The sequence below is a fragment of the Lotus japonicus genome, chromosome 6 (genome assembly GCF_012489685.1).
Source record: "Lotus japonicus ecotype B-129 chromosome 6, LjGifu_v1.2".
Classification (NCBI taxonomy): Eukaryota; Viridiplantae; Streptophyta; class Magnoliopsida; order Fabales; family Fabaceae; genus Lotus; species Lotus japonicus.
In genome coordinates this window covers 8,578,488-8,591,318 of record NC_080046.1, presented here as the reverse complement: position 1 = coordinate 8,591,318, position 12,831 = coordinate 8,578,488, and the positions used below count along the sequence as shown (strand labels likewise).

At 42.0% G+C, this 12,831-nt stretch overlaps 1 protein-coding gene across 1 annotated transcript; it reads right to left on the bottom strand.

Moving 5' to 3' along the window:
* Positions 1 to 11,859: 11,859 nt before the first annotated feature.
* Positions 11,860 to 12,609, bottom strand: LOC130724838 (uncharacterized). Its single transcript, XM_057576109.1, has one exon. The coding sequence runs from the start codon at positions 12,607 to 12,609 to the stop codon at positions 11,860 to 11,862; it is 750 nt and encodes a 249-aa protein (XP_057432092.1).
* Between the last annotated feature and the right edge of the window lie 222 nt (positions 12,610 to 12,831).

Below are 12,831 nucleotides of genomic sequence, written 5' to 3'. Positions count from 1 at the left end.
CTCTGAACTGAAACATGCTTTGTCTGATATCATGGATAAGTATAACTCTTTATTGTCTAAGCATAAAAAGTTGAAAAAGAACTTATCTGCTGTCTCTAAGACTCCTTCTGAACATGAGAAAATTATTTCTGATTTGAAAAATGAAAATCATGCTTTGGTAAATTCTAACTCTGTGCTTAAGAACCAGATTGCTAAGTTAGAAGAAATTGTTGCCTGTGATGCCTCTGATTGTAGAAATGAATCTAAGTATGAAAAGTCTTTTCAAAGATTCCTAGCTAAAAGCGTGGATATAAGCTTAATGGCTTCAATGATCTATGGCGTAAGCAGAAATGGAATGCATGGCATTGGCTATTCTAAACCAATTAGAAATGAGCCTTCTGTGTCTAAAGCTAAATCCTTGTATGAATGCTTTGTTCCCTCTGGTACCATATTGCCTGATCCTGTACCTGCTAAAGTTGCTAAACATCCTCTTAAAAAGGGATCTTTCTCTATGACTAAATATCATGCAAGTATTCCTTTAAAATATTATGTTGAGACACCCAAGGTGATCAGAACCTCTGGGGTAACTAACAAAAGAGGACCCAGAAAGTGGGTACCTAAGGACAAGATCATCTATGTTGCAGATATCCTTGATAGCTCCACTGAAACACCAATCATGGTATCTGGACAGTGGATGCTCGCGTCACATGACGGGAGAAAAGCGTATGTTCCGAGAGCTGAAACTTAAGCCTGGAGGCGAAGTTGGCTTCGGAGGAAATGAAAAGGGTAAAATTGTTGGTACTGGTACTATTTGTGTAGATAGTAGTCCATGCATTGATAATGTTTTATTGGTAGACGGCTTAACACATAACTTATTGTCTATAAGTCAATTAGCTGACAAGGGTTATGATGTTATATTCAATCAAAAGTCCTGCCGGGCTGTAAGTCAGATCGATGGCTCTGTTCTGTTTAACAGCAAGAGGAAGAACAACATTTATAAGATCAGATTATCTGAGTTGGAGGCTCAGAATGTGAAGTGCCTTCTGTCTGTTAATGAAGAGCAGTGGGTATGGCATAGACGGTTAGGGCATGCCAGTATGAGAAAGATTTCTCAGCTGAGCAAGCTAAACCTTGTCAGGGGCTTACCCAATCTGAAGTTCGCTTCAGACGCTCTTTGTGAAGCATGTCAGAAAGGCAAATTCACAAAAGTCCATTTCAAGGCAAAGAATGTTGTCTCAACCTCAAGGCCGTTGGAACTTCTGCATATCGACCTTTTTGGACCAGTGAAAACTGAGTCTATAGGTGGCAAGAGATATGGGATGGTTATCGTTGATGACTATAGCCGCTGGACATGGGTAAAGTTTCTAACCCGCAAGGATGAGTCTCATGCTGTGTTCTCTACCTTCATTGCTCAAGTGCAAAACGAGAAGGCTTGTAGGATTGTGCGTGTCAGAAGTGACCATGGTGGAGAGTTTGAGAATGACAAGTTTGAGAGTCTGTTTGATTCCTATGGAATTGCACATGATTTCTCTTGTCCCAGAACTCCTCAACAAAATGGTGTTGTTGAGAGGAAGAACAGAACTCTTCAGGAGATGGCTAGAACCATGCTCCAAGAAACTGGCATGGCTAAGCACTTTTGGGCAGAGGCAGTAAATACAGCATGTTACATTCAGAACAGAATCTCTGTGAGACCAATTCTGAATAAGACTCCTTATGAATTGTGGAAGAACATAAAACCCAACATTTCTTATTTTCATCCTTTTGGCTGTGTTTGTTATGTTCTCAATACTAAGGATAGATTGCATAAATTTGATGCTAAGTCTTCTAAGTGTCTATTACTTGGTTATTCTGATAGATCTAAAGGTTTTAGATTTTATAATACTGATGCTAAGACTATTGAAGAATCTATTCATGTTAGATTTGATGATAAGCTTGACTCTGACCAGTCAAAGCTAGTTGAAAAGTTTGCAGATTTAAGCATTAATGTTTCTGACAAAGGCAAAGCTCCAGAGGAAGTTGAGCCAGAGGAAGATGAACCAGAGGAAGAAGCTGGTCCCTCTAACTCACAAACTCTGAAGAAGAGCAGAATCACTGCAGCTCACCCTAAGGAATTGATTCTGGGCAACAAAGACGAACCAGTCAGAACCAGATCTGCCTTCAGACCCTCTGAAGAGACCTTGCTGAGTCTGAAAGGATTGGTGTCCTTAATTGAACCCAAGTCCATAGATGAAGCTCTTCAGGACAAGAATTGGATTCTGGCCATGGAAGAAGAACTGAATCAATTCTCCAAGAACGATGTTTGGAGCTTAGTGAAGAAGCCTGAGAGTGTCCATGTTATTGGAACGAAATGGGTATTCAGAAACAAGCTAAATGAGAAAGGAGAAGTAGTCAGAAACAAGGCAAGGCTAGTTGCTCAAGGCTACAGCCAGCAGGAAGGAATAGACTACACTGAAACATTTGCTCCGGTAGCAAGACTGGAGGCAATTAGACTGTTGATCTCCTTCTCAGTAAATCACAACATAGTTCTACATCAGATGGACGTAAAGAGTGCCTTCCTAAATGGTTATATCTCAGAGGAAGTCTATGTTCATCAACCCCCAGGTTTTGAAGATGAAAAGAAACCAGACCATGTGTTCAAATTGAAGAAATCACTCTACGGTCTGAAGCAAGCTCCCAGAGCATGGTATGAGAGACTTAGCTCATTCCTTCTGGAGAATGAGTTTGTAAGGGGTAAAGTAGATACAACTCTTTTTTGCAAGACTTATAAAGATGATATCTTAATTGTGCAAATTTATGTTGATGATATTATATTTGGTTCTGCTAATCAATCTCTATGCAAAGAATTTTCTGAGATGATGCAGGCTGAATTTGAGATGAGTATGATGGGAGAATTAAAGTACTTTCTGGGAATACAAGTTGATCAAACACCAGAAGGAACATATATCCATCAGAGCAAGTACACTAAAGAACTTCTGAAGAAGTTCAATATGCTGGAATCTACAGTGGCCAAGACTCCAATGCATCCTACATGCATTTTGGAGAAAGAAGATAAAAGTGGTAAAGTATGTCAGAAGCTCTATCGTGGAATGATAGGTTCACTTCTATACTTAACTGCATCTAGGCCAGACATATTATTTAGTGTTCACTTATGTGCTCGTTTCCAATCAGATCCAAGGGAAACCCACTTAACTGCTGTCAAGAGGATCCTAAGGTATCTGAAAGGCACCACTAACCTTGGCTTGATGTATAAGAAAACATCAGAGTATAAGCTTTCAGGTTATTGTGATGCTGATTATGCTGGAGATAGAACAGAGAGAAAAAGTACTTCTGGAAATTGTCAATTTCTGGGAAGCAATCTAGTCTCATGGGCAAGCAAGAGGCAATCAACCATTGCACTATCAACTGCAGAGGCAGAATATATCTCAGCAGCAATATGCAGCACTCAGATGCTCTGGATGAAACATCAGCTGGAGGATTATCAGATCCTTGAGAGCAATATCCCAATTTATTGTGATAACACTGCTGCAATCTCGTTGAGCAAGAATCCTATCTTGCATTCAAGGGCAAAGCACATTGAGGTAAAGTATCACTTCATTAGAGATTATGTGCAGAAGGGCGTACTTCTTCTGAAGTTTGTTGATACTGACCATCAATGGGCAGATATCTTTACAAAGCCCTTAGCAGAGGATAGATTTAATTTTATTCTGAAAAATCTAAACATGGACTTTTGTCCAGAGTGAAGATGGATCAGAACCTCTGACTATGATACTTCTTGATCAGAAGATGTCTAGTCCAGAAGGTAACTCAATCAGAGTGTGTGTGCCCACTGGTACTGACTCTGAAGCTGAGACAACAACACGTGTGTCAGAATTTCTGATGCATAATTCCTTGTGCTCGTGTGACAGTCTGTTATGATTGCGTGTAGATATGCTTATCTCCTGTGTGTGATTGTGTATTTTACTGTTACTATCTATCTTTAATTTTCAACCGTTGATCTTAAAGTGCTTTTTGAATCAACAACGGTTATTTGATAAAACCCACTATACACACACGTTCTCGTTCACTTCCGGTTTTCACTCTCGCACTCTCTGCTTTTCAAAACCGCCTCTTTCTTGATTTCTCTCTCGATCTCTCTTCATCCTTCAAACTTCATCTTCTACCTCAAACCTTCAACCTCTTCAAAATGGTGAGACAAACCAGAGGATCTACTGCAGATACACCTCAGTTCCCTCACATGGAAGTTGGTTTGGCAACGGGTCAAAGGGGCTCTGAGAACCCGGCACAAGAACAAGTTCAAGTTCAAGAGCAGATTGTTCCTATTGCAGAACGGGGCTGTGCCGTTCACTGCGTATTTGCTCCTGAGGAACTCCAAGTCCTGGCAGAATGGAGATTCAACCTCGATAACTTGGCTGCAAATGGGTATGATCTTCGTCCTGAAGTCCAAGCTCAAGGTTGGGGAAACTATTTCAATCGACTTCGAGGACCGGTGTATGAGAAATTGGTAAAGGAATTCTGGAAGCACGCAGACTGCGATGACACTCAGGTGGTCTCTCACATTCTTGGCAGGAAGATCATTATCACTGAGAAGTCATTCGTGAATCTGCTAGGTGCAGATACTGCTTATGGGTATCGTTTCCAACTGACGGAATCGAAGCTGAAACCCAGCACCAAGGACATAGTCAACCAGGCTCTGTACACCACCTTCAAACCGGGCAAGACGAGTTACAAAGTGATGGATCTTCACCCCAAACTCAGAATCTGGCACAAGATCCTGCTCAACTGCATCAATCAGAGACCGAAGGGCAGTTCCCCAGATTACATCAACTTCAACCAGAAGGCGATGCTGTTCTTCATTCAAAACAAGGAGAAGATCTGCATTCCCTACTTCCTGTTCTCCTACTTAAAGGAATGCATCCGGAAGTCTCGCACCACCGCCTCCATCAAGTCTGCAATAAAATACATCCCTTTTGGGAGGCTGCTCTCAGACTTTCTCATTGAAAGCAACTTGGTGCAAGATTTGATCAATGCTGGTTGCACAGAGGATTTGAGCACAATTGTCAGTGATGTCTTCACTGCAAACTCCTTGAAGAAGATGGGCTTAATCCAGAAGAAGATTGCTCCTGCTCATGAAGACACATCTTCTGAGATCAGAGGAAGAAGAATGCCTCTGAATGACTACCCTCTGTGGACTCAAGCAGACCATCCTGAAGCCATCAGATGCTATGTTGAAGACCTCAGGGCTCAAGGTTTCGAAATTGACCTTGATGATTTCATCAGCAGACTACCGCCAGCTCCATAGTTTCCTTCTCCTCCAAAGAAGAAAGCTCAGAGGAAGATGGTTCTGGAAGAATCCTCTGAAGACTCTGATGTCCCTCTGGTCAAGAAGACAAAGAGAAAGCCTGATGATGGTGATGATGATGATAGTGAGGATGGTCCTCCAAAGAAGAAGCAGAAGAAGGTCAGAATCGTGGTGAAGCCTACTCGGGTGGAACCAGCTGCTGCAGTGGTCAGAAGGACTGAACCTCCTGCCAGAGTGACTCGATCATCAGCACATACAAGTAAGCCTGCACTTGCTTCTGATGATGATTTGAATTTATTTGATGCACTCCCTATTTCTGCCTTGCTTCAACACTCCTCAAATCCCCTCACTCCTATTCCTGAATCCCAGCCAGCCGAACAAACCACCTCTCCACCACATTCCCCAAGATCTTCCTTCTTTCAACCTTCTCCTACTGAAGCACCTCTCTGGAATTTGCTTCAGAACCCAACCTCTAGGTCAGAAGATCCAACCTCTCTCCTTACCATTCCGTACGACCCATTATCTTCTGAACCAATCGTCCAAGACCAACCCGAGCCCAACCAAACAGACCCACAACCCAGAACGTCTGATCACTCTGCTCTCAGAGCATCAGCACGTCCTGTTGCCAGAACCACGGATACAGACTCTTCAACAGCCTTCACTCCTGTATCCTTCCCAACCAATGTTATTGACTCTCCTCCCTCCAATACCTCTGAATCAATTAGAAAATTCATGGAGGTTAGAAAAGAAAAGGTATCTGCCTTGGAAGAGTATTACCTTACCTGTCCAAGCCCTAGGAGATATCCTGGCCCTAGACCTGAACGTCTAGTTGACCCAGATGAACCTATCTTGGCCAATCCTATCCAAGAGGCAGACCCCTTAGTTCAACAAGCTCACCCTGTCCCTGACCAACAAGAGCCCATTCAACCAGACCCTGAACCTGAACAATCAGTGTCTAACCAATCCTCGGTTAGATCACCTCACCCTCTGGTTGAAACTTCAGACCCTCACCTTGGAACCTCTGAACCCAATGCTCCCATGATTAACATTGGTTCTCCACAAGGTGCCTCTGAAGCCCATAGCAGCAATCACCCAGCCTCTCCTGAACCCAACCTCTCCATAATTCCCTATACTCACCGTCAACCCACATCTCTCTCTGAGTGCATCAATATCTTCTATCATGAAGCCTCTTTGAGGCTCCGCAATGTGCACGGTCAGACTGATCTCAGTGAGAATGCTGAAAATGTGGCTGATGAGTGGAACAATCTGAGCACTTGGCTAGTGGCTCAAGTTCCAATTATGATGCAGCTCCTGCATGCAGAGGGCAGTCAGAGCATTGAGGCTGCAAAGCAAAGGCTTGCTAGGAGGGTGGCTCTTCATGAACTAGAACAGAGAAATAAGCTTCTTGAAGCTATTGAAGAAGCCAAGAGAAAGAAAGAACAAGCAGAAGAAGCTGCACGTCAAGCAGCAGCTCAGGCTGAACAAGCCAGACTTGAGGCAGAGCGTCTTGAAGCTGAGGCTGAGGCAGAGCGACTTGCACCAGTTGTGTTTACTCCTGCTGCTTCTGCTTCCATTCCAGAACCTCAAGCTGCTCAGAATGTTCCTTCCAGCTCTACTCAGACAAGCTCATCCAGACTCGACATCATGGAACAACGTCTTGACACTCATGAATCCATGCTGATTGAGATGAAGCACATGATGATGGAACTTCTGAGACGCACTGACAAACCTTAGTTTTTAGGATCTCTCTTTTTCTTCTTTTTCGTTAACTTTGTTTTCCTTTTGTTAAACTCTGTTTCTTTTTATTTATTTATTCTCTTTTGTTCGTTTGTGATTATATATGCATATATATATCTATATACTTATGTCACATATGTTTGCAAAAGTCTTTTTTATTCATTGTTCTATGTTTACATCATATTTCTTTACATCATATAATCTAGAATGGAGGTTCCCTCCTCATTCTTCTGCACTCCTGGCGCTGCTCTGACCTATCCTTTTCCAGACGATCCAGTACATGCTGGATGTTGTTGAGTCTGACTTTTAGCTCATCTTTCTCCAGAATCTCTTCTGAAGTCCTGAGCTTCTCTTCCAAGATTTCTTTTTCTTCCAGCAGCTTGAGTTCAAGCCGGCTGAGTTCTTGCACCTCCTCCACGAAGGCAAGAAATTCCTTCAGGTCTCTCTCCAACTCTGGACGCAGGTCCTCTTCCAGCAGTGTCCGTGTCAGCTCCGCGATGGTTGTTGCACCCTCTGGATGCCTGATGTTCAGGAACAAGTCCTCTTCAAAGGCCTTCTTCCTCAGCTCTTCTAGTGCTACGTTGTATGATGCCATTTTTTTTTACTGAAAATTATTCGAGGTGTGAAGCTTACCTTTCTCTCCAACGCTTTTTATAAGCTTCACTTTCTCTCTGAAAGTTAATGCTATTACAGTTTCTCGAGGTTAAGTTCTTGGTAACTGACCCTTCTATTTACTCACTTGACCGGTGGTAAACGTTCATCCCTTGCATTAACTCTTCTATTTATTTTCGCATAACTCTGATTCTTACATCGTTTTCATTTTCTTTAAACTTAGACCTTCTCTAAGGGGGAGTACCTTGTACTTCAAGCTAAGTTTTTCACACCCCAAGCTTTTTGCTTATGACAAAAAGGGGGAGTAAACCCAGTTTTTGATGTGTAAGATGTGTTAGTGTGATTTATTTTTCTTTTGGAGAATTTAAGAGTTCCACCTTCATGACCATAGATGTGTCACTGGGCAAATACAAGGAATACATTTCACTTCTTCTGAAGTGATTCTAAGTTGACTCTGATACCCAAGACTCTGATACCTTGTCCCTGACTCTGATCACTTATGCGCTCTGATTATTCGTTCTTCATCTATGTCATAAGTTTTTCACTCTGAACTCTTACATCATTTAGCTCAGAATCTAGACTTTACTAACGTTTTCATCAAGTATTAGATTCAGGGGGAGCTAAGCTCAGAATCAAGCAGTGACTTGAATTCAGAATGAGCAAGATAAACTATTCACATCAGGATAAGTATTATTCTATATCTCTAAACTCTGAGTGAATTCAGTTTAATGTTTAAGAATTGTTCATCAAAAATCTTAGTTTTGTCATCATCAAAAAGGGGGAGATTGTAAGATCAAGTTTTGATCTAGTAGTACAACTCTATGTTTTGATGATTACAAGTTAACCTTTTGATATGAACAATTGTGGTACTCTAACGTGTTTTTCTGAGTGTGCTATTTACAGGCTCTGACCTCAACTCAATCTCACACAAATCAGAAGCACTGTGTATAAAGAGTGACCCAAGCAACGCTTTCGCATTCACCATGTTCAGTATGAACAGTGGAAAAGCTTCAGAAGTTCTGAAGCTATACAAACTCTGATGTGGACTCAGTCGCTAGAAGCTCTGAAGATCCAGAAGTTCTGATAACCAAGAAACACTGAAGGTTCAGATGTTCTGATGGTGTAGAAGACTCTGAAGATCCAGAAGCTGAATAGTGGAAACTCTGAAGTCCAGAAGCAAGAAACTCTGAAGGCCATGTTCTTCCCTCTGAGTTCAGAATCAGAAGATACAATGGTCAGAGGATCTGTGCTTTCCCTCTGACTCTGATCAACCGGCTTCACAAGTTCCAATATGAAGTATTCCCCTGATCAGAAGTCTCCTAGGTTAAAAGGTCAAGTCGCTATCCAAGTACAAAAGCAAGTGTACCTTCCTGACGACCTACCTAACGTTCTCAGCCACAGCAGAAGCTGGATTTTCCAGAACTGCCCTCCAACGGTAGCATTTCCCATGCAACGCTCAACCCTAATCCTTGGAGTATATATAAAGGCTGAAGATTGAAAGAAGCGAAGAAGAAACTAAGTAGAAGCAATACACACGCGCAAGACATATTCAAAATATTCTAAGCTTTCTTTCATCTTGAAATTCATTGTGTTTACTATAAGCTTTTTAGAAGCACTTTCTTTGTAAACAAGAACTTCATATACAGTTGTATAGTTTGCCTTTAGGAGATCAAGGTTGATCGGATCCTAGAGAAGACTAAGAGAGTGAATCTTAGTGTAAGCTAAGTCAGTGTAATTGTTAGTCACTTGTAGGTTTCAAGTGCAGTTGTAACTCTTATCTGATTAGTGGATTGCCTTCATTCTAAGAAGGAAGAAATCACCTTAACGGGTGGACTGGAGTAGCTTAAGTGATTTATCAAGTGAACCAGGATAAAATCCTTGTGTGCTTTTCTATCTCTTATCTTTAGCACTTAAGTTCTCGAAAGATTTGCCAAAATCTTTAAGGTGGAAGTCTTGTACTGAAAACGTTATTCAAACCCCCCCTTTCTACCGTTTTTCATACCTTCAACCAGTAATTGTCCTCTCATGATTTCTTCATGTACCCTCAATTCTCTTCTCCACTTCAGGTCCCAAATCCATACACCGTTCTGCTAATAACCTAACTCCTTAATGCTGCTGCACTTCTTCAAACTCACGCTGTACAACCTAGGGAAATTTACACAAAACTCCCTTGGTTAGACCACAAATCTGTCCAAAACATGGTCTCATTCCCTTCTCCCACTTTCCTACATATGTTTTCATCAAACCACAGATCATTTCCCTATGAGAAACATGCCTGTTTCAGGTCTTGCCACCATATTGATGCTTTGGAAGAATTAGAGGTCAAGTACTTGGTCCTTATAACCTTACACCATAGGTTATCCCTCTCCCTTAGAAGTCTCCACCTCCATTTACCTAACAATGCTAAGTTGAACTTGCCCACATCTCTAATTCCCAAACCACCCTCTTCCTTTGCCATACAAATCTTCTCCCAACTCACCCAAACAATCTTTGCTCTATCCTCCGAACCACCCCACAAATTTTTTTTCATCAACCTATGACAACTCTTCACCACCCCCAACGGGGCTTTGAAGAATGAGAGGAAAAAAAACGGGATAGAAGAGAGTACACTCTTTATCAAGCAAATTCTACCACCAAAAGACAAGATTTTGTTTTTCCACAAAGCAAGTCTATTCCTCACTCTTCTCAAAACCGGCTCCCAAAATGAGATTCTACGAGGATTGCCACCAACCGGTAGACCTAGGTACTTGAAAGGTAGAGAAGAAGTCTTACAATGTAAAGAAGAGGCGAACCTTCCAAGGGATTCATCATTGCAAGCTACCCCAAACAAATTGCTCTTGAAGAAGTTCACCTTGAGACCTGAGGCTAGCTCAAACATCTCAAAACACATTTAAGGGTCATGATGTTTTGGGATCTTGCCTCTCCCATGAAAAGAGTATCTTCTGCGAATTGGACCATAAAGATCTCCACTACCTCTTCCCTTCCCAGTTTGAAGCCTTTAAATTTGTTGTGCAATACCGCCTGTTTAAGGAGGCCATTTAAACCTTTAGCTACCACCAGGAATAAGAAAGGTGCTAAGGGATCACCTTGACAAAGGCCTTTGTGCATGTGAAACTCCGGGCTTGGGCTACCATTGACAAGAACCGAAACAGAATTAGAATCCAAACAACCTCTGATCCAACTTATCCACTTGTTACTGAAGTTCAATCTGTGGAGCATGTAGGAGAGAAAATCCCACCTAACAGTGTCATACGCCTTCTCATAGTCCACCTTGAAGACTAAAGTTGGAATCTTCTTCTTCTTGGCTTCATCAATGACTTCATTGACAATCAACACACTATCCAGCATATTCCTATCCCCAAGGAAAGCAAATTGATTGGCATCAATCACCTTAGGCAAGACAAGCTTCAATCTCTTGGAAAGGATCTTGGAAACTACTTTGTAGATGCAACCCACCAAAGAGATAGGCCTAAAGTCGATTAAGCCTATAGGATTATCAGATTTTGGTATAAGAGCTATGAACGAAGTATTACTACCTTTTGGCCAAGATCCATTGTGGTGAAATTTATCCAGCACCTTCTTAAAATTTGAGTATACAAGGTGCCAAAAAGTTTTTATGAATTTAAAATTGAAACCATCCGGACCTGGGCTCCTGTCCCCTTCACAATCCCACACCGCCTCCTTAATTTCATCCACCTCAAAATGTGCCGTTAGGAGCTCATTATCTTGCTGAGAAATCTGGCTAAAAGGAACGCAGTCTAGCCTTGGAGCCATCCAAGGGTCTCCCTTAAACTTATTTTCAAAGAATTCCTTTACCTTTAGCTTGACCTCCACCGGATTCCCAAGCCAATTGCCCTCGTAGATGAGTCCCAACATCGCACCGTTCCGTCGTTTCCACTTAATGAGAGAATGAAAATACTTGGTATTGGCATCACCTTTCTTGATCCACCTCGTTTTGAACTTTTGATAGAGAAGTGACTCATTTAATCTAGCAACCTTCCACCACTCTACTTGCACATCCTTCCTCTCCTTTGCTTCCTCCTCACTAAGGCCCTTAGCCTCCGCCTTCATATCCCAATCATCCATTTTCTTGTGTAGCTATTTCCCTCTTCTATTAAGATCCCCAAACACCTCAGAGTTCCACTTCTTCAAGCTTGACTTCAAAGCTTTAAGCTTCTCTTTAAGTATGTAAGTCCATCATCCCTGAAACTGTAAACCAGACCAAGCCTCCTCTACAAGAAGCGGAAGGGTTTAGGTCCCCAATTCACATCAGAGCGTTTAATAACAACTGGGCAATGATCCGAAATATCTCTACTCATCACCTGTTGGAAGCAATTAGGCCAATCTTCCAACCAATCAACTGACACTAGGGCCCTATCAAGACGACTCATAGCTCGACCGTTTGGTCTAACCCAAATGAATCTCCTCCCCGCCAAAGGGATGTCACACAACTGCATAGCATCAATGAAAAGATTGAATTCCTTTATATCTCTCCTTGAGGCATAAGAGCTTGTACTAACTCCTCTTCTTTCTGCCAATGGTCTAACCGAGTTGAAGTCTCCTACCACACACCATGCCAACAACGGACTCGTAGACCTCAAGGCTACCACCTCGCTCCATTGAATCCTCTTCTCCTTTAAAGAGCAAGGGCTATAAATATTTGTTATGACACACGACAACGAATTCTCCCCCCAAACGCCTCTCAAGGAAATAAAGCTACTTCCCCGATGACAATTCTCTAGGACAAAAGCTCCTTGTTGCCAAATACATAAAAGATCTCTGCCCCTATTAACCGCCGGGGTGAATGCCCACTCGAAGGAAGAGTCCCCCCAAATAAAATTACAAAGGGGTTTATCAATAATATCCAACTTTGTTTCTTGAAAGGACACCATATCAACCTTCTCCTTCAATATAAGCTCTCTTATGAATCTCCACTTGGTTCTACTCCCCAAACCTCTAGTATTATAACTGAGGATCTTCATTACTATACCACGCGATAACCCCCACAATGGCTTGTTCTAGCTGCCATATCTTCTCCATCCCTCCTCTCCAAATTCTGCAACCTTGTGATCATTTTCTCCTCATTCCCTTGATAAGAGACCCCCAGTTCTTTACCCAATGTCTATAGATTCCTAGCCTCAGTATCCTTCATCTTGTCCCAAAACAATCTATTACAATTCAGGATCCCTGAGTCAGATAATGAG

Coding starts and splice junctions, on each gene's coding strand:
- LOC130724838 (XM_057576109.1), bottom strand. CDS start 12,609: ATGAAGATCCTCAGTTATAATACTAGAGGTTTGGGGAGTAGAACCAAG.